This window comes from Macrobrachium nipponense, chromosome 30 (assembly GCF_015104395.2).
Source record: "Macrobrachium nipponense isolate FS-2020 chromosome 30, ASM1510439v2, whole genome shotgun sequence".
NCBI lineage: Eukaryota > Metazoa > Arthropoda > Malacostraca > Decapoda > Palaemonidae > Macrobrachium > Macrobrachium nipponense.
In genome coordinates this window covers 57,914,573-57,937,571 of record NC_087218.1, presented here as the reverse complement: position 1 = coordinate 57,937,571, position 22,999 = coordinate 57,914,573, and the positions used below count along the sequence as shown (strand labels likewise).

General features: G+C 42.2%; 1 protein-coding gene across 1 annotated transcript in view; it reads left to right on the top strand.

Moving 5' to 3' along the window:
- Positions 1-22,368, top strand: part of LOC135202170 (uncharacterized) — a 31,016-nt gene extending 8,648 nt beyond the window's left edge. The window contains exon 5 of the mRNA XM_064231425.1: positions 22,037-22,368. Within this exon, the coding sequence (XP_064087495.1) occupies positions 22,037-22,368 (332 nt within the window). The remainder of the gene's footprint in view (positions 1-22,036) is intronic.
- Positions 22,369-22,999: the final 631 nt, after the last annotated feature.

Genomic DNA, 22,999 nt, shown 5'->3' with positions numbered 1-22,999 from the left:
GCAATTGTTTGGGGGAATAGAAAGATTTAAAGAATTTTTGTATGGTAAAGAATTTGTTCTTCAAACTGATCATGCACCTCTTAAGTATCTTAGTAGTATGAAAAATAAGAATGACCGCCTTATGCGTTGGGCATTAAGTTTGCAACCACATTTTTTCTTTATTGAGTACATAAGAGGGTCTGATAATGTTTGATCAGATATGATCAGTAGATGCATATAGTTTTTTTTTAAGCCTGTCGTTCAAACTTAGTAGGGGGCTTGTCGAGGAATGCTGTGCTGCCATCTCTTGTATATATTTTCACTCCATGGACTAAAGAAGTTATTTCTTTGTTTATTTGGTTGTACTTGTTTTTTTTGTTTTTTTTTTTTCGTAACATGGAGAGTCCCCGGCATTTCTCTGATCACTACCTGACACCTAGCCACCCGTAACAAACTCCTTAGACCTTGGTCAGTCGTCTTCATTCTTGGTCCTAGACCCTAGACTCTTGGTCCTTGGATCTTATTTCATCCTTGGATACTCATGATTCTTCGTCAGATTGTAATCACGTGCAGTACTTTTCCTGATCCTGATTATACGCGCAAGATCTTCAATAGACCTTTATATTATTATAGAAGTTCCTGGTTTTATACATGAAGTTTGTTAATTTTGTATGTTTCAGTTTGTAAATATATTTTAAGTTAATAGAATTTTTCATGTTATACCTTTATATTAAAAATTAAACAAGGAAACTTAAAAATGAACAATCAAATATATTTTTAAAAGAACCAGAGTTCATGGAATAAAAAATATAAAAACCATAACTCGACAGCAGGGCATGTAACATGTGGGAGCATGAAGACTATGACGAGGATTTATTTCACACCTGCCACAATTACAACTAGATGATCTGAAGTAATACTAATGCCTTATATTTTGTATTTTGGAAATTCAGAGGGTATTTTTGCTATTTGATTTAAATGCAAATTAGTAATTTTCTTTTAATTATCAATGTGCCAACTTACCCATAATGTGTTCCAACTTACCCCGTGGGGCAAGTTGGCACGAAAAGTTATTTTTTTCTAAAGCTTATTGTTATCTTATGTTGATAACAAACAACAATTATTTTGCTCTATAATAAAGACGAATGTTAATATTTTTCAATGGTGGTAAGAATTTTGCAAAAATGTTTGTTTTGTATTCGCAATAACCAAAATTGTAAAAAGTGTGCCAACTAGCCCCGGTCTCCCCTACTCGCTTTAGCTTTGTTTACGAGATGAAAATTAATGTAGCGGTGGTTGGAAGACTGGCACTATAAAGTAGCATATAAGTTCTTATCATTATTAGAGTTATTGCTGTAAAATGTCTATGTACATAACATTTGTTAAATAGAGTTACGCACCCATTAAATAGATAATAATACATATGTAATATATACGCTATAGTCAGGGTACAGATCATAATAATTGCGCTATAGCCTACTCGGTTTGTTTTATCGAAGCAGGACTACCTTCTTTTGGTTTCAACGGACTTTCATGCTAATGAAATCATGGATACATTTTTGTATTATCAGTGTTATGAATTAATATTGCCGTTACTATAGTCGATTTTTTTTCGGCTGGTGTAAAATTCGTCAGATATAATACACCTGGCTGAGGAAGGACACAGAGGATCTCTGTTTTTTAAACAATCTCTCTACACACCAAGTTATTTCGAACATTTCCATTCTCTCAAGAAGATTATGAATAAATACAAGAGCAAACTAGACCAAAAAAATAATCACCTAGCATTAATGTAAAGAAAACAAGAGAAATGAAAAATTAGTGCGATTGTCAATTTTTTCTATCGTTAATGTTTAATGAGTCAGTGTTAGGGTTTAGTGAGTAAGCGTTTAGTGAATGTTTATGAGTAAGTGTTTGATGAATGTTTAGGGTTTGGTGACTGTTTAATGTGTCAGTATTCAGTGAATGTTTACTGAGTCTTTGGGGTTTAGTGAATGGTTTGTGAATGTTATTGAATGTTTATTATGTAAGTATTCAGTGAATGTTTTGTCTTTAGGGTTTTAGTAAATGTTTTGTGAATGTTAAGTGAACGTTTAGTGAATGTCTTGTAAATGGATGTGTTTAGTAAATATTTAGTGTGTAAGTATTCAGTGAGTGTTTAGGGTTTTAATGAAAGTTTTGCGAATTTTAAGTGAGCGTTTAGTGAATGTCTTGTGAATGTTAGTGTTTAGCAAATGTTAAGTATGTAAGTGTTTATTAAGTTTTTAATAAGTGGATGTTCATTCACTGTTTAGTATGTAATAAGTATTTAGGGTTTGATAAGCATTTAGTATTTAATGAGTACTTAGGGTTTAATGAATGTTTAGTGTTTAATTAATGTTTAGGATTAGGTGAGTGTTTAGTGAATGTTTACCGAGTGTTTGGGGTGTAATGAGTATTTAGTAAATTTAGTGTTTTAAGTGTTTAGTGAGCATTTAGTGTATAGTGAGTGCCTAGTGAGTGTTGGGTATTCAGAGTGTTTTGTGTTATTGAGTGTGTGTGTGTGAGTATGTTAAGTGTGTGTGTGTGTGTGTGTATAGTGAATGTATGCAAGTGTGAGTGCTTACTGAGTAAGTGCATTGTGAGTGTTGGTGTTTAGTGATTGTACTACATTACTGTTTAGTTAGTGCTTCGCTACCATATGCAAAGAAAGTCCTGTATTTACACAGGAACCATTTATGCTTGACACTGCTTAGATCCAAGAGCAGATGCTTAGGCCTGACCACAATGGTTGGAGTGTTTAGGTGTGTTTTCGTAAGGTAATTTTTCTCTGTGAAATTGGGTCGAATAATAATAATAATAATAATAATAATAATAATAATAATAATAATAATAATAATAATAATAATAATAATAAGGATAAAAAAAAAGTAATAGTAATAAAATATAGTACTAAGAGCTGGACCGAGACCTTTCAATATGGCCTTCCGAAGTCACTCTCGGCAGGGAGATCGCTACTCCAGTTATTGACACCCTATGCCTTGCACACAGCTGACATGTTTGCTCATTCGGTTGTCCGATTTTTATGACTGTTGGAGACGTATTATAAATCATATTAACAATGGTAACTACATTGAACAGACGTGAGGATATAATATGATGTTAGTGCCTGTCTACTGGGTATAATGAACAATTAAAGTAAAAATATTACTAGGGAGAAAATTAGCCGAATAATGGTCGGCAAAGCCAGCATCGATAGAATGTATTGCAACACATTACATAGGCTGCCTGTGGTGCGTGCCGGCGGGAAGTTAAGAGACAAACACATTCAGCTGGCTTTAAACATCAAACTGCATATCATTTTTATTTGAGTTTAGATTTTCTTCCCTGAATATATATGGTACCTGATACTTGGTGATAGTGTACAGATCAATTTGAGTGAGGCAGCCGAAAATAAGTGGACTATTAGATAACTGACATGATATAATAATCTTTATAGTTAGCTTATCCTGAACAATTCATTCACATTTCCGTTTCCAGTAATTATTTGTGTTGGGATACATCATCTCTTAGTGAATGTGCGGGTGTTAAAACGGCTCTTTATGATGGGACTTTGGTCTTAATATATTGCAATCGAATTCCCATATCCGATAGAAATTTCATTTCATCCACACGAACCAACACTAAAGAACAATTCAGTTATGGTAAGACACGTTGGGCTACGAACCTTGACACGGCTGCAGTGTCCTAACTATAGGCAAGAAAAGAAAATGACCAAAGAAGCTATCAAAACGAGAATACTTATCTTACATTTCTTTTTTTAGAGGAATTGATAGTGGCACAATATGACTGGTTTAATTATTCAAAAAGGCCTCAGCACACATGCTTGTAGCTGTTGTCACTTGACCCCCTCCCATTCAGATAAAATACTTTGTGTGAAGTAATAACTCCAAACCAAAGGATAGTGCTAAAATTATATATAGTATATATATTATTATATATTGCTACTTTCAAAATGCATATTTCCCCTCTTTGAAATGTTATGTAGAATTGTGCAACATTTTTTCAGATGTGTGTGCAGATTTCGCATAACATGTTGTAAAAGAATATACATATATAATGTAGAATGTAAAAAGAGAGAGATTTTCTTTGTCCGTCGAAACTACGCGATTGGTTTGCCCTTATTATGTCAGCACTGTGAGATTAGAGGAACTGCGAGATCCGTTTGCTTTCCTAATCTGTCAACACGTTTGATAAGCGAGCTCAAATCTTCAATGTGTTTTGGGAATCTGTCATCATGCGTGATAAGGCCTTCTCCTTCGTGTCGATCGAGTAGAATACATGTCTTTTTTTTAACAGACTGGTCTTGTACGCGTATGTCTTTGATCAAACCCACGTGCACGTTACACATTTTGTGAGTAAGATTGCGTAAGATTTTGAAGCTTCTAGAAGCATTATTGTCTCAAAACGTTTTGTCATCTGCCCTGTCCAGTTTCCGTAAGGAAGAGAGATTCATTATATCCTAGAACCACGAGGCGTTAATATCTCTCTCTCTCTCTCTCTCTCGACATCCTTGAGATTATATTAACGTAACATAAATTGGTCACTCGTAACTTGTGAGAATTTCATATTTGATGTTTCTTAGAGTTTATTTAGTGTTTTTGTGGAATCTGAACAAACATTGTTTTGTAACGGCGCCTGGTTTTTGGTAAAGTGAAACAAGCCTGCAGCAAAGAAAGAAATTGGCGTACCAAACAGGTAAAGTGTGTTATATTTTTATTAGTTGCAACTAATAACTAATATCTAATGGTTATGATGGTTTGGTAAGAAACTAATAACGGATAGGAACAATGGTTAACAAATAACTAATAACAGATGGTTACGAAGGTTTGGTAAAAAACTGATGGTTACAATGTTTTGAAGAAGATTTACACTTTTACACATTGCAAATTTTTGTGTTTTGTGTTTGTTTCATATTGTACATTTGTTTCATTTTCTTATTGAAGTATGCCTTTTTATTTTATATTTTCATTTGCATTCACAATTTAATTGACTTAGTTATTTTCATTGCTTAATCATTGCACATTTAATCAAATTTAACACTTGTGAATTAATTTGCATTTACTTAGAATTCTTTTCAAGTTTTATTATTGTTTAGCACTTGTGAATTAATTTCAAATTTTCATTTATTGCCTAACACTTTTGAATTTTGATTGAATTAATCTTCTTGAATTTTGTGATATTAATTTTATTTGATTTACTATATATATATATATATATATATATATATATATATATATATATATATATATATATATATATATATATATATATATATATATATATATATCTATGAGGGTATGCTGTCAACTCAGAAGGAAGTATGCAGGTACCAGTCAAGATATTACGTGATACAGGGAGTAACCATAGTGTGGTAGTACGTGGTTCTCACCCTCAGTTGGAGAAGAGTCTCACAGGAGATTCAGTTATTTTGAAGGGTATAGGAGGAGAGGAAGTAACTCCTATATGCCGCTTACACCTGTCATGTGAATTGGTGACAGGGAATGTTGATTTTGCTGTAAAGGACTCACTGGCTGTGGAAGGTATACATGTTCTGTTGGGGAATGAGGTTGGTGGTGTGCCATTTATTCCTTGTCCTGTAGTGACAGACAAACCATTGAGGATTAGTCCTACAGTAGAGTTGGAGAAGAATAACCCCTACCTGTTTCCTAGTTGTGTAACTACCAGAAGTATGAAGAGGACTACGACTGCAAGTGAAGAAACTCAGGATTTACACACCCAAGAAGGATCAAGTGAAGGATCTTTGTGCTTAGAAGAATTATTCCAGGGAAGTGAAGTTTCCCATAGTGCTGACCAAGAAGAGATTTCCCAAGAAAATGAAGAAGAAGAACCTGATGTTCCTGAAGAGACTCCGAGTAGTCAAAGTGTTATTGAAGACAGTAGTGAAACTACAGTATCTGAGTTAGTAGATATTGAGAATTCAACCCTTGAAGTTGGCCAAGTGACAAGAGAGAAGCTGATGGACTTGCAGAAGAAGGATGCATCGTTAACTGATTTGTTCTTCAGAGTTGTTGATCGAGAAAAGATGCAACAAACTCCTACCTGTTATTATCTGAAGGGAGGTTTGCTGATGAGGAAGTATAGACCTACAGATATACCAGGAGGTGCTGTATGGGGCGAATATCATCAAATTTTGATTTCATATCCATTGAGAAAGCAAGTGGTTGCAGTAGCTCATGAGTCTGGACATATGGGAATCAGGAAGACTGAGGAGAAGATCATGAAATATTTTTTCTGGCCTGGACTTCACAAAGATGTTAGCAGGTTTTGTCGTGAGTGTCATACTTGCCAGATAGCTGGAAAACCGAATGAAACCATCAAGAAAGCCCCCCTACAACCTATAGAAGTTAGAGGAGAACCCTTTAGCAAAGTGATTATAGATATGGTTGGACCGCTACCGAAGACAAAGAAAGGAAATGAGTATTTGTTAATATTAATGTGTCCTGTGACAAGATATCCGGAGGCAATCCCTGTCAGAAACATATCTGGTGTTTTTCTCAAAGTTTGGTATACCAAAGATAGTGCAAAGTGACAGAGGAACAAACTTTACTTCAAAGTTATTCCAGGATGTGATGAATTTGTTAGGAGTGAAACAACAGTTATCCACTGCCTATCATCCAGAGACTCAAGGTGCCTTGGAAAGGTTCCACCAGACATTGAAAAGTATGTTGACAAGTATTGTTCTGAGTCAGGAAGAGAATGGAATGTTGGTTTATCATTAATCTTGTTTGAAGTTAGGAGTGCTTATCAAGAAAGTATGGGATGTTCACCTGATGAGAGGATTTTTGGAAGAGAAGTGAGAGGACCGTTGAAGATTCTTGCAGAAAATTGGGAAGAAAATCAAGAGGAAAGCCAAGGAGAGCATGTGAAGAACTTAAGGAAAAGGTTGAAAGAGATTAGAAAATTCTCTTTAGAAAACTTGAAAAAGAGTCAAGAGAAAATGAAAAGATTTGATGCTTAGACTAAGCTAAGAAGTTTTAGTGTTGGTCAACAAGAGTTAGTGTTCTTACCTGTCAAGAGATTTCCCCTCACTAATAAATTTCAAGGTCCTTACAAGATAATTCAGAAGTTAAGTGATAGAACATATGTGATTGAAACACCAGAAAGAAGATGACGACAAAAGAAGATACATGTGAACCTCTTGAAACCTTATTTCTCAGAAACTAAAACTGAAACTGTGTCAGTAACCCAAACAACTTTATCTGCAGAAGACGATGATGGCTACGAATTGGGAACTGCAAGCAAGATGAATAATTCTTAAATTTTGGAAAATTTGGAGGATAAACTGAAACATCTGAGTGTTGAACAAGGTGAAGACTTAAGTGAAGTAATTAGAAGCTTTCCAGAAATTTTTTCAGATGTGCCTTGACGTACTGATCTGACCAAGCATGAAATCAAGATTCAAGAAGATGGAAAACCTTTCAAGCAAAGAGCCTATCACTTATCACCATATCATCAAGATGTTTTGAAGAAAGAAGTTGAGTATTTGCTGCAACATGGATTAGCAGAACCCAGTTCAAGTCACTTCAGAAACCAGATGGTTCATTTAGGATGTGTACTGATTATCGGAAACTGAATTCTATCAGTGTGCCTGATAATTATCCTTTGCCTCTTATAGATCAGTTACTTGATAATATTGGGCAAGCCAAGTTTGTTTCCAAGATAGACTTGTTGAAAGGGTATTATCATATTCCCTTAGATGAGAATGCCAAGTTGCTGTCAGCTTTTATTACTCCATTTGGACCATATCAGTATACTGTTCTGCCGTTTGGTCTGATGAATGCACCGGCAACATTTCAACGAGGGATGGATCAACTGCTAGGATCAATAGGAGTAGGTGTATACCTGGATGACATCGTGATTTACTCTACAACGTGGGAAGAACATCTGAAGATTCTGAGGAAAGTTTTCAAGAAACTACAAGAAGCCGGATTAACAGTCAACTTAGAGAAGAGTGAGTTTGGCAAGGCATACAGTATCTTGGGTTTGAAGTTGGGAAAGGGCTTCTTGCTTTAGTAAATGCTAATGTAGAAGGTATCCACAACGCTACCCCACATACTACCAGGAAACAGCTACAGAGATTTTTAGGCATGGCTGGATTTTATCGTCGTTTCTGCCCAAATTTCTTAGCCATAGTAGCTCCCTTGACAGACTTAACTAGTCCCAAAGCTAAGTTTGTTTGGACTCCAGAGTGTCAAGAATCCTTTGAGAAGGTAAAAGCCATTTTAACTTCAAGACCAGTACTTCAAGCTCCAGACTTCGACAAGAAATTTGTGATACAAGTTGATGCGTCAGACTGTGGCATTGGAGCTGTTCTACTTCAAGAAGATGAAAATAATATCTACCATCCTGTGTGCTTCATGTCTACAAAACTGAAAAAAACATCAGAAAGTATACTCGACAATCAAGAAGGAAACTTTAGCCTTAATCACCGCACTGAAAAAATTTGAAGTGTATGTGAATAGACCTAGGAATGAAGGAATTTTAGTGTTGTCTGATCACAATCCACTATCATTTATCCAGAGAATGAAAAACCATAATCAAAGACTAACCAGGTGGTCTTTGTGCTTACAACAGTATAACTTAAGAGTGCAGCACATTAGTGGCAAAAACAATATAGTTGCTGATTATTTATCTCGTTGCGAATCGTTGGATTTAACACTGTATAAAAAATCTTCTGGGGGGGGGGGGTATATTATATATTGCTACTGTCAAAATGCATATTTCCCCTCTTGGAAACATTGTGTATAAGATTGTGCAATATTTTTTCAGATTCCTAGATAGCTTAAAGATAGGATGTTTTAAAATGTGTGTTCAGATTTCTCATAACATGTAAAAGAATATATATATAACATAGAATGTAAAAAGAGAGAGGTTTTCTTTGTCCGTTCGAAACTACAATTGTGTCAGCACTGTGAGATTAGAGGAACTGTGAGATCCGTGTGCTTTCCTAATCTGTCAACACGTTTGATAAGCGAGCTCAAATCTTCAATGTGATTTGGGAGTCTGTCATCATGCATGATAAGGCCTTCTTTTTTTTAACAGACTGGTCTTGTACGCGTATGTCTTTGATCAAACACACGTGCACGTTACACATTTTGTGAGTAAGATTGCGTAAGATTTTGAAGCTTCTAGAAGCATTATTGTCTCAAAACGTCTTGTCATCTGGCCTGTCCAGTTTCCGTAAGGAAGAGAGATTCATTATATCCTAGAACCACGAGGCGTTAACATCTCCCTCTCTCTCTCTCCCGCGACATCCTTGAGATTATATTAATGTAACGTAAATTGGTCACTCGTAACTTGTGAGAATTTCATATTTGATATTTCTTAGAGTTTATTTAGTGTTTTTGTGGAATCTGAACAAACATTGTTTCGTAACGGCGCCTGGTTTTTGGTAAAGTGAAACAAGCCTGCAGCAAAGAAAGAAATTGGCATACCAAATATTTTTATTAGTTGCAACTAATAACTAATATCTAATGGATATGATGGTTTGGTAAGAAACTAATAACGGATAGGAACAGTGGTTAACAAATAACTAATAACAGATGGTTACGAAGGTTTGGTAAAAACTGATAGTTACAATGTTTTGAAAAAGATTTACACTTTTACACATTGCAAATTTTTGTGTTTTGTGTTTGTTTCATTTTGTACATTTGTTTAATTTTCTTATTGATGTGTGCCTTTTTATTTTATATTTTCATTTGCATTCACAATTTAATTGACTTAGTTATTTTCATTGCTTAATCATTGCACATTTAATTAAATTTAACACTTGTGAATTAATTTGCATTTACTTAGAATTCTTTTCAAGTTTTATTATTGTTTAGCACTTGTGAATTAATTTCAAATTTTCAATTATTGCCTAACACTTTTGAATTTTGATTGAATTAATCTTCTTGAATTTTGTGATAAATTAATTTTGAATTGATTTTACTTAATTTGTTTTCAAGTAACAGTAATTTTCCCTGATATTGTGAATTTCACTTATAAATTTTGAATTTAATAATAAATTTTTGTATTTAAAATTTTTTTAAGTATTTCATTTCTAACCAGTATATTTGCATTTATGTTAGGTAGAAACATAGAGTAGTAATTGATCAGCTTTTCCTTCAATTTACTTGAAGTGACTTAGAACCAGGGAAGTACTTAGACTTCTGAAATCAGGGAAATACTTAGACTTTTAAAGTTGTTGATGGAGTGATGCCCTTTTGATTAATTTTAATTACTTACAAGATTACCTCACACCTATTTTGATGAACTTAGTCTGATTTTCTGCAATACTGGTAAGTTGTTAAGGGATCACTGTTGCCTTTAGAGTATTCCAGTCGTTTAATACCTGTGATGAGGGTTCAGGTGTCTGGCTTTTGTGAGGTAACAATAATGAATGGTAAGCGTAGTAACCAGATACTTTGCACTTCGTAACAATATATATATGTATATATATATATATATAAATATCTATATAATATTTATATATTATATTAAGATAATATATATAGATAGATATTATATATATATATATATATATATATATATATATATATATATATATAAGTGTGTGTGTGTGATGGAATTAATGAAGTGAAATATTCCAAATAACTTCAATAGGAATTTTAAAAAATAACCCCGGCAGTAATTCTTATCCTGAAACATCACAATATTCTTGAATTTTTTTCCTTTTACATTTTATCAGGCTCACGATTTCAGATACTTACTATAGTTCTAATATTAATATTACCTATGATAGATTTTGAATTATTTCAAGGTGTCCCATCTCTCCCTTCCAACCGTAGGTTATGTCTGTGAATGTGTAACCACCCACTAAAATGTCTGTCATTACAACACAGTACTAGGATGTGCAGTAATATTGTAGTAAAAAATATACTTGTCTTCCCCTCTCCCTCCCCCTCCCAACTCGTTGTGGGGTGTCTGTCAGGGGGTAACTACCCACTAAAATGTCTGTATTACCACTGCAGTACTCTAGGATGTGCAGAACTATTGTTGTACAGATTTTACTTGGTATCTCCAATGTTGGATGGAGATCCTGTCTCCCCCTCCCCACTCGTTGTGGGGCTTCTGTCAGGGGGTAACCACCCACTAAAACGTCTGTCATTACCACCACAGTTGGATGTGCAATATATTATATATTAGTTTCATCTGGTATCTCATATATTGGATCTAGACCCAAAATCTAACGAGCAATTAGTGGTGCTTGTTAAGTAAGCTACCCAAATATTTTCGGTAGGGGTTACTACAGTCGGTATCTCGTTCGTTGTATCTCAACGGTCCGGGCTGCATGCCGCTGTAACATGTCAGCTGACGAATTTAAACAAAACTTTGGGTTTAGGAAACAAAGCTCCTTTCCTGTCAAGTAAATAGGTTATATAATATCTGTCAGACGAGTGTAAAAACACCTAGAAATACCGATAATTTCTGTGAATTGAATAACTTTTGCATAACAAAACGTATCAAACGCAGTACTTTCTTTGAATCGTTTTTATGGATTTTCAAAGAAAGCGAATATTTTTACTTTATGATAAACTATAGTAAAAAGGTATTTTGTATAAAAAAATAAAACCAAATTAAATTATAAATCAAGAAACTTGAAAGGCCTTTTAAGAATTCTTTCATAAAGTGTTTGGTGTGGCTGTGTAACCGACAGCCGGTTTCCAACTTTCTAAAGTGAACTTCTTGTTGCTCCGACAGTTTTTTTTTATGAGCATACGCTTGTATTTTGTCGGATCCGATAACAGAAAATTTAATCAGATTACGACCTATAACTTGGTAACAATACCGCCCCCACAACAGTACCTTGCACACCAAAATTATAACCAGTAAACATCCGTATTACTGAAGGTTTATTTTTTTCTTTCTTTCTTTTTTGGTTGCAGTTCGTTCACAAGTAAACATATTCTAGTCTGAAGAGCAAGTAGGCCGTTTGAGCCTAAAAGCAGGCAAGTGCTAAGAAGGCAGGTCTATAGAAATAACTGTAAATAGTATGCCGGCTCAGGGACGTCACCTAGTCTCTAAAAGGGGACTTAACATTTCCAGAATCTGTGATATCGCTTCCTGTAAAACTTGATGGCTGCCGTTTGTTTTGGCTTTCATGTTGCATGTTCGGGTTCGGGCCGGGTCGGTTCCGTGGTCGTCTGCGAGAACTACTTACCTTGGCGGAGTGATTAAAGACCGGGCAAAATGATGTTACGCGGCCCAGGCAACTAAACTGTAATCAACCCAACCTTTGTTTTTCTCAGGCTCTCATGATGTTTGCAGAATGGTCAGGGCATACAGTGGTCGTTTGGGAGGGAATAACCTACCCTAACCCGCCCCAGGAACTCTCATAACCCAGGAACTCGTATAACCACTTAATCTCGGTGAAAGGAATTTTATACTGTTGTTAGATTCAAGGTATTAGATTGATTTGATACAGGTGTGTTTATTTCAGTTCTTGCATGGTTCATGAGGCATACTGTGAATAACACAAATATAATTTTGTTAATTGTACAAGAAAATACGCCAATACAAAGAACAGAATTGACCGGAAGTATAAGAGTCAGATAAAATGGTTTACCATACATGCGGTATTTTCTTTGATTCGTTTTCATAGATTTTCAAAGAAAATTAATATTTTTATTTTATGGTAAGCCATAATAAAAAATGTTTTTGTATATAAAAAAAATAAAACTATAGATTTTAAGAACTCGTTAGTAGCAACTCGATAAAAAAAAATAATCAGATTACGACTTATAAGGTAAAAAACAAAACCACCCCCATTCCCCCCACATCCCCGACGCAAACCAGCCCGAAAAGAGCCTTTATAAGCTCACAGATCTGGATAAACTAATTTTTTTATGATAATTATAACGCGGCCCCCCACAACCGCCATCACAAACAGTACGGCAAAGTTAAGACCAGTAAACACATCTATTACGTTAGACATAACACTGAAGTCTGAAAGAGGCCCCCTTTTTTTATAGTTCATTTTGGTTGCTAAACATATTTTAGTCACTTCAGCAAGTAGTACGCTCCGTTTGAGTAGGTAGGTCATGAAAATAACTATAAAAGGGGTTTTATTCAATTTTTACTGTTACTCATTTCCAGCATCTGTGATATAGCTCCTATAAAACTTGGAGGAAAAGTTTTGGGGGGACAATTGATAGGTCATATAGTCTCCCCTAAAATAAAACGAACTGGATATTGGTACGGCAGCCGTAGTATCCCTGATTGCGATAGATATTGGTACGGCTGTGAATTGCGCATGCGCGAACCCTTGTTTTAAGTTGTTTACGCCTCGGGCATATCAGTGACTGCAAGAAAATGACAACCTAGCAACGTGAACCGTGTAATAATACATCTGTTTTTCAGCGAAAAGTGATGTATTATTACACAAACTGTCTCGCTCCTGATGGATACTGAGGCTTTGTTTTTTACGGTTTGTCTTACGTTATTAGCCTATTAGGGCCTTTTTCGTTGTCATGCATTTCATAAATATAACGCTTATTCAGAATACACATTATATCTACACATAAATTTTGACTGTATTCTGCATTACGTAGGTTGAATAAATTTGATACTTACAATGAAAAAGTGACTATTTTTGAAGACGGGCCAACTTACTTAGAGAAAAGGTTCCGAACGCACTCGTTACGTAACTTATGACAGCATTTCTTCCCCTCTTTCTCGATGGATGATTGGCTATACGTAACAAAGGCTATACCTCTGGCAACAATGGCAAACAAATTTAAATACAAGCAAAGCAGCACACCTTTATGAACTCTGAACCTCTCCACTGATAATTGTCATAGTGAACAATCCAACAAAATATGTTAATAAATACAAAAACACTTCGATTATTAGTCTAACTCCCAAAATAAGTTTCCTAAGAAATTACAGTCTGCTTTATAGGTCACAATCAGATTGCCAAGATGTTGGGAATAGTTGGTAATTTTCAAAAACATAGTAGACAAGCTTGATTTGATAACTGCTATATCCAATGTCATGCAATTTTTATTTATTGGCTATCTACCTATTTACTGAAAAAAAAATAAAAAAGCCGGTACCATATTTTGGCTTTAAACCTTCACCAATAATTATCGTCAGAATGATAACTTCATGAGGCTCCACCCACTTTGGCCTCGTTATAATTCAGGATAACACTGAAGGCTATCATGGGCATTGTTGGATTAGAAAATTTAATTTCTGGCTATAAAAACTCATTTCTCAAGTAGTAGTTGTATGAAGTGCTAAATGATCCTTAAGGATCCCAGCAGTTGGCCTAAACGTTTAATTCCTGTGTAAATTATCTGCTATAACGGTTGCTGCAACTTACTGATACAGTAGTATTACTATGCTAGCACAGATACCCCACCCACATCTATGTATCGTTCCGCCATTCATAAAGTCTTAGGGTTTCAGAGCCGATGGAACAAGGTGAATGGGTTTCTGTCTAGTGGATGGGCGGCGCAACATTTCGTCAAAAGGTGTTTACTTTGCTTACGTAATTAATGTTTTTTTTTTCGACTCTTGGCTCGTAATCATTGGCCATGGCGCAGCTAGATAATTTTTACTCTATAAAAATTAAAACTATCGGGTTTAGGTTATTGATAATGCTGACAAAATTTGTGTGTGGTTGTAAAATATACATACGTATGTCAACTTTCAGCTACATCCGATGCTTTGACAAGGAGCAAAGTCCAAAAAACCGTGTTGCAAAGGCCCTGAATCTCATAGTAGTTTTTGATTATAGTCTTGTATTGCTATTTGATGAGGTTGGAAGTTCTTCACGTGTCCTACCCTGACCTACCCGACCAGACCTACGCTAGTGTGAGAGGTGGACAAAGAGGCAGGTAGAAGTGTACTGATTTTTATTACAGTCAAGGGAAAATATATACAGCATGCAGACGGAAATGTGGTCACCGACCCGCGAGAGAGTAAAAGTGGGTCGGCGAGACCCGATTTGTGTTTCTTGAGAGACATAAAATACAAAATATAAAAGTACACAATATGTGGTTATACAAGCTTTATACACTGACGGAAAGCCCGCTGAATGCTCTCTCAGGGGGAAGTAAGAACAACGCTGAATGAGAGAATTATGTACAGAGAAAATTATGAATAAGCGTTGTCCTTACAAATACTCCCCCCCTAAGACAATAATTAGGTATGATTGTTGGCTGACTTCTTTGTACTTCGGGTAGTCACTCGCGGAAGCGAGCTGGACGGCGGAGGCGCCCATCGGGTGCGTGATATTAGTTGTTGTGGTAGATCCTCGGGGTTTTCCGGGGACGGGATGCCTCCCCTGAGGTGATCCTCGGGGGGTTCGACCGTCTTTCGAGGGCGGCCGCGGCTTACGGCTAGGAGGTTTGGCGATCGAAGGAATCGCTTTCTTTTCCGAGGAAGATTGAGGCGCCCTGTGGAATCCGCGTCTGCGAGGTCCTCGTCCATGATGAAGGCTGGTTTCAGGCGGTCGATTGTGACCCAGTCCTCGCGACCGTTGATGGATAAGAGATATGCCTTGTCAGTGCGTCGTAGGACGCGGAAGGGACCGCGGTAGGGTCTCGTTAGAGGCGGGCGGCGGGCGTCGTCCCTGACGAAAGACGTGCTTGCACGATGATAGGGCCCCTTCGGAGGAAACGTTTGGTTCTGTCGGAGAAGGTTTTGACGCAGGGGCGTGAACTTCCCGGCGGATTCCCGAAGCCTGGCGATGGAGACGTCAGCGTCGTCGGCATTGGTCAAGGGAAGAACTCGCCAGGGACTGTTAATGGCTCCCCGTATACCTTCTCCGCGGGTGATGCCTCGCCGTTTGCGCGCGGGGCAGTCCTGAGACCGAGGAGGACCCACGGTAGTTGGCTCTTCCAATTTCGTCGGTGCAGCGCGCCATCAGGGAAGCCTTGATCGAACGGTGACTCTCTCCACCATGCCCGTTAGCTGCTGGGTTGTTAGGCTAGGCGGTGGTGGCATGTAGCGACGTTCCCATTAGGCGGGCCAGGGCAGTCCACAACTCCGACAGGAAAACTGGGTCCGCGGTCTGTCGTGATTTCGTCTGGCACTCCGAATCGACTGATCCAGCTGGCGAGGAGTGCTTCGGCACATGCTTTTGTGGTCGCCTCCGACATCGGCGTTGCCTCGGGCCATCTGGTGGAGCGATCGATTACCGTCAGGAGGTACCTGGCGCCTTCCGACGGGGGCAGGGGGCCAACGACGTCTATGTGGATGTGGCCGAATCTTCGTTTCGGCTGCGGAAATTTCCCCACGCCTGATTCCGTGTGCCGACTGATTTTGCTAGTTTGGCAAGGCACGCAGGTCCTGGCCCACTCGAGGGAGTCCTTCCGAATTCCATGCCAGACGAACTTCTCAGTCAGGAGGCGCACCGTCGTCCGGCCCAAGGGTGCGAGAGTCCGTGTATGACATCGAACACGGCTTTCCTTCGGGAGGCTGGGATCAGCGGGCGCGGGCGGCCCATGCTGATGTCGCAGAGGAGCGTCATGCCTGCGGGTCCGAAAGGCACGTCTTCCACTTGAGGGCGGTGATAGCAGTGCGGTATGCGGCAGGTCTCCGGGTCAGGCAGCCTGTTCCCGGGCGAGGTCTTCGTAGTCGACCCCGAGACGCACGGCGTTGATTTCTATCCTCGATAGGGCGTCTGCCACGGGGTTCTTCTCGCCAGGCACGTACTGGATGGTGCAACCGAAACTCTGCGATGGCTGCTAGGTGCCTCTGTTGTCTCGCTGACCAAGCGTCGCCCGCCTTGGTGAAGGCGTGTACCAAAGGGAGGTGGTCCGTCCTGATCGTAAAGGGGGAGCCCTCGAGGAGGTAGCGGAAATGTCGCACTGCTTGGTACACTGCCAGGAGTTCGCGCTCGAACGTGCTGTACCTCGTCTCGGCGGCTGATAGTTTTTTGCTGTAGAAGGCGAGTGGCTGGGGCTCGCCCTGGACCACCTGCTCGAGGACAGCCCCGCAGGCGACGTTGCTGGCGTCGGTGGTGAGGCGTAAAGGTGCAGCAGGGTCTTGGTGGCATAATGTCGCCGCTCGGCGAGGGCCCGCCCTCTTCATCTCGTTGAAAGCCTTCTCTTGTTCTGCCTTCCACGTTAGGGCCTTTGGTTTCCCCTTCAGGACCTGTGTTAGAGGAGACATGGTGCGGGCGGCGGCGGGGATGAATCGGCGGTAGTAATTGACCATTCCGATGAACTCCTGCAGGGACTTGACCGTGGTTGTGTTGGGAACTTCTGCACCACGCCTACCTTCGAGGCCATGGGGCGCACGCCCGTCGCGGAGATCTCGTGTCCGAGGAAGTCCACCTTCTCGGCGCGAAGGTGCATTTGTCGAAACCGGGACGACCAGCACCCGTTTTCCTGCAGGCGCTTCAGGACCGCTCGGACGTGATGTAGGTGCTCCTCCAAAGACCTGGAAAAAATCAAGATATCGTCGACGTAGCAGACGCCAGAAGGGCAGGTCCCCCAGGATGCTGTCCATCAGGCGCTGGAAGGTGGCCCCTGCATTCCTCAGCCGAAGGTTGAGTAATGGAAAACGAAGGAGCCAAAAGGCGTGATGATGGCAGTCTTGGGGACATCCTCGGGGTGCACTGGAACCTGGAAATAGGATTTTAAGAGGTCCATTGTTTTAATGACCTTCGCCCCATGAAGGGCCCCTGTCAAATCCTGCATGTTTGGCAAGGGGTATTGGTCGGGGATTGTAGCGAGGTGAGTCTTCTGTAGTCTCCGCAGGGCCTCCAGGTGCCGTCAGGTTTCTGTACCATGTGCAGGGGCGACGCCCAAGGGCTCGATGCTTTCTTGCAGATGCCCATTCGTTCCATCTCCGAGAACGCCTGCTTCGCCTCCTGGAGGCTGCCTGGAGGGAGTCGTCGGAACTTCGCGGTGTCGCGGGGGGCTGTGGTGGCTATGTGGTGGAATATCCCGTGCTTGGGCGGCGTGCCCTGCCGCCTGACGAAGTTCCGGCTTGAAGACTTCGGGGAACTCCTGCAGGAGGTTGCCGTATTTGTGGGGGGGCGATGGTACAAATTGTAGGGGCGCCCGGGCCTGCTGCTAGTGGAAGGGAAAGGCATGTCCCCGTGTCGAGGAGGCGTTTGCGGCCCACGTCCACCAGGAGGCCGTTCTGCGCCAGGAAGTCTGCCCCCAGTAGCGGGATCCTGACGTCCGCGATTGTGAATTCCCGACGTAGTTTCGCCCCAAGATGGATATCTCGAGGGGCTTCGTGCCGTAGGAACGGATGGGGGTCCCGTTTTGCGGCGACGAGGGAGGTTGTTTTGTCCGGGCTCGCGGCTACGGTCTTTTCCTGACGGCGGGAATATCGAGTGCATTGCCCCCGTATCCACCAACATCCTCCCGGCCGGAGATCGCGTCGCGGACGTAGAACCCTACGGTGTGTGGTTCCGACGCGGCCGTTGCCACGGGCGGCCTTGGTTTTGTTTGCCGTCGTCGTTTTTGACTGTTGGAAGTTGCAAGGCTTTCGCACCTCCTGGCGAATCTCCCGAACCTAACGGTGGAAGCGGCACCAGGAGTTTTCACCTCGCTGCGTGTGGGAGGACTTCCCTTGGGATACGGCGCCGATCTCTTGCGTTGGGTCGTCGTCGTCTTCTTCCTTCTCTGCGGCCAGGCACACGGAGGATCGGGGGGGGGGCGGCGAGCTTCGCGGCATTGTTTGACAACGTCAGCTTCTTTGCCTTCTCTAGTAGTTCGTCGTCCTCTAGGGTGTACGCGTCGGTCAGTGCTTTCGGACGTCCGGCTCGAGTTGCCGCAGGAATATTTCGCGGCTCAGGCTGATCTCTACCTTTTTTCCGTCGGGGCCTATTTCGGGCAGACGGACGAGGCCCATCATCAGTGTCCCAGGCCATCTTGGGTGTCGGCGCCGCGCATGGGGTTCGCGACTAGGTCGAGGGCGCGGGCGGCCCTTTCAGCGATAGGCACGGAATAGGCTGTCAAGAGCCTTTCTTTTATCTCGTCGAGCGTGACAAGTCCGATTCGTGCTCGACCGGTCAGCCAGTTAGATATTCGGTCCGAGCACCTCTGTCGGGAGAGCCACTACGACGAGGTCAGCCTGCAGCACTTTGTTTGTGAGCCCCGCGATCCGGAATTGCCCTTCGGCTCGGAAGAACCAGGAAGACGGGTCAGCCGTTGTGAAGGGGGGCAATTTGACAGCTTGAGCGGCTGCTGTGTCAGAGTCCGTCGCTGGGGCGGGGGAGGCCCGGGTTTCCCTCGCGAGGTTTCCCGCGAGGTACTGTTTGCGACCATTGTCCTCTCTCCACAACAAAAACGGTCGACCGAGTCGTGAATGGCGGGCCAAACGTTTGAGGAAACGCCTGAAAACACTTGGGCAGGTATGCCGTATTTAGTCCGTTAGAGGCGTTGGTTATTTCCACGGTAGGAGCTTTCAGAGATCTATACTGAGGCGCCGTATGAGTCCGTTAAAGATCTCTGAAGGTGAGCAGCGGAGGTTTAGTGAGTCCCTTAATGGCTGAGCCAAAACCGCTTGGGTCACCGTCCAAACCGGGAGGTCACCAGTTGTGAGAGGTGGACAAAGCAGGCAGGTAGAAGTGTACTGATTTTTATTACAGTCAAGGGAAATATAAATATACAGCATGCGGACGGAAATGTGGTCACCGACCCGCGAGAGAGTAAAAGTGGGTCGGCGAGACCCGATTTGTGTTTCTTGAGAGACATAAAATACAAAATATAAAAGTACACAATATGTGGTTTATACAAGCTATATACACTGACGGAAAGCCCGCTGCTGAATGCTCTCTCAGGGGGAAGTAAGAACAACGCGAATGATGAATTATGTACAGAGAAAATTATGAATAAGCGTTGTCCTTACACTAGGTTTTGGAGGGTAGGCTAGGCGGTCTCTGTATATCCCTCCACCCTTAGTGGCTCCTTTTACCACCATCCGACCAGGCAGATATTGTTTGCTTGGAGGGTGGGCCAGGACTAGAGTGTCTCTCTCTTGTCATGTTTGTAGGGCCTAGGCCTATCTTACCTGACCAGATCGGAAGATTCGATTTTGGAGGGTTGAGTTAGGTTCTAAGCGTCCTCTTCGTGACGTCCTTATAGGAGCCATCCTAGCCTACCTGACCAGAACAATACCGATTTTGGAGGGTTGGGCCGGAATCTTAGCTGGGTGCGGTTTTCTCTCCCTCCCCTTTTTTTGTTAGTACTTCCAGTAATTCCTCATCTATTATTTTATGAATTGTCTTTGTTGAGTGTAGGCTGGGCCCTTGTCCCCTTTTAGGGTGTCAGTTGGCCTACCGTCTTCTGCCCCCTTTAGTTAACGGCTTCTCGAGAAGTGGTTTTCACTGATCGGTTGCTGTGGCCAGGCGATCACGACTAGTCCACTCTCCTCCAGACACTTCCCCCCCACCCCCTGTCCCGGGCTCGTTCCGGCGCTGCTTTGTTAGCTCGCTGCCTAAGTAATCCTACCGATGAACGACAGCTAGAGCGTAGAGCTCGGTCCTGGGGATTAGTCGGAGGAGATTGGGGGATTAGTAGATTATGTAATCTCTGTTGGTATGTCTCCGGGCCTGTGTGTTTTCTAGCGAGAAGTGGTCAACCATCACACCCGCCAGGAGGCTATATGCCGGAATTTACGTACCGCTGTTCCGCTGCTCTGTTTTCTGTACTTCTCTAGTGTTATCGCTGCTTCCCCACTCCAATAGGGGCGGAACTGGGCTTAGAGCTGCGTTTCTAATTACTTGGAACTGCTACTCTTCTCTGGTGCGATCAGACTCAGGCTTAGGTTTTACCTATTTTCCCTGTTCTGCTTGTATCAGGCCAACCCCGACGGTTTTAGCTATTGTGATGACGAGATTATGGATTCCGGAGTAGGCGGAGACATTCAGAGATTAGTATTAAGAAAATTTATTATGTAGCTTCTGTTGGTATGTCTCCGGGGCTGTGTTTATTCTGGCGAAGTGTGGTCTACTATCACATGCGCCACAATGTATATACCGGAGTTCTACGTACCGTTGTTCCCGCCGCTCTGTTTTCCGTCTTCTATGTTATCGCTGCTGCCCTCTCCGGTGGGGGCAGAACTGGGCTTAGAGAATGCGCCTCCAGTTGGTTAGGTTTTGCCACTCTACTCCGGTGCGATCAGACTCAGGCTTAGGTTTTGCCTTGTTTCCCTTTTCTGCTCGTATCAGGCCCTCTCCGCCGATTATAGCTTTGGCGATACCCAAGTATGGATTCCGGAGCAGGCGGAGACATCCAGAGCTTTATTAATAACAAGTAAGTTGAAGATTATACTCTATATTACCTTTAGCTGGTTAAGCAAATAGTTTAAGTGTACTCATACCGCTGGAATTAACTCCGGTGGCATTATTTGACGATACTCATATATCTTTCCAACTTACAGATGGTTCAATGCCAGGAGGCAGGATGTCCAGCCGTCCTGTACAAGCCGTATGGGCATGAGGTCTGCCGGTCTCATGCTAGCTGCGCCATCCACTTGGAGGGACGCGCGGTCTGGCACCTGGAAGCCTGCACGGTGTGTTACGACCTTGTTAGGATCGTAACAGATGAGTCGGTAGGTAGCATACTCGCCTCATTGTTACTCTGAATTTTATGTTACACATATCGGTTGGAAAAGTCCCCAACACTGGGGAACCTGATTTGGTTATTTCTTACAGGTTGATCTGGCGCTCAAGACCTCCTTGATGTCGGCCCTTAAGGCCTGGGTAGGGGGGTTTGGAAGAAACGTGGGAGCCGGCCAACCCTACGTGCTGTTGGAGGAGATGTGCACCCTCCTCTACCCCAACGCCCAGTTTTCGGCAGCAGTACCGGCGGGAGTAGTGGCTCCCATCATAGAGCGAATCTGCCAGGAGGACCAAGAGGGCTTGTGTGATGTCTTGACAGAGGAGGTGGCGGCCATCAGCCTGCACTGAGAGCCTATGGCCATCAAGGAACAGGACGAAGGTAGGGAGGTAAGTGAGGCAGGTAGTCGTGGGGCTAATGTTCTCTCTTTTAGTCCAACTCCTTCTTCTTCTTCCTTTCAGGGCTTCCTGGGAAGTCCACTACCCCTTGGAATAGGTCGGGCTTGGTAATCCACAAGGTGAAAACCTTGAAGACCAAGTCTCTGCTGAAGGCGGTTAGACCAGCCAAGCCTTCCCCGGCAGACTCCGCCAGGTCGTCATTGGTCCCCAAACCTTCGACTTCCTCGGGCAAAGCTACTCCCCCACCCAAGGGGTCGAGAGCTAAGTTTTCCAAAGCCAGACCGGCAGAGTCTGGCTTCGATCATGAGGCTTTCGCCACTCTTCTCATGCAGAAGATGAGCGAAGTAGTGGATTTGAGGCCTAAATTGATGTCCACTAACTCGCCTCAGGTCTAGAGACATAGGGACAGTCCATCATGTGTCTGACCCAGAGATTACAAGCCCAGGAGGAATTGGTGACCGGATTCCTCCACTCCGGAAACACACCGCAGTCCTTTGCGGTGCAGGACACATCAAAGCTTCCACCATTTGAGAATAGCAACCCATGGCGGTTGGCTCTACTTGCCCCGTTTTCAGAGGGCAAGCTTACAATTGAAGGTTGCGGAACCCAACCCGTGGAAGACTATGAGTTCTTCCCGCCGGGCCTACAAGTCCCCTTTTCGGGCTATGCTAGACTAGCCAAGGAAGCGTTGGTTAGGGTAGACAAGGTCCCGAAAGAGACATTTATCTACCCTAGGGATCAGGCTCAGTCGGCATGGGCCCACACCTTCACGGAATGGGAGTGCGTCAACACCAAGTTGACGCCTCACAAAGGTTGCTATACCATGTTTGTAGCGCCAGATGACGTCCCGACTCCTTGAACGTCAAAGATTGCAGAATTGACATTGCAAGCCGGAATGGAGGACAAACCTATGCCTCAGCTAAAAGAGACGGAGGCTACCTCTTTGCTCTTTCCCGGAGATCTAGTGTTGGGCTGGCGCTCCGGCAACGTTCACAGTGGGCAAACTCAACCCAAAGTGTGCCTCCA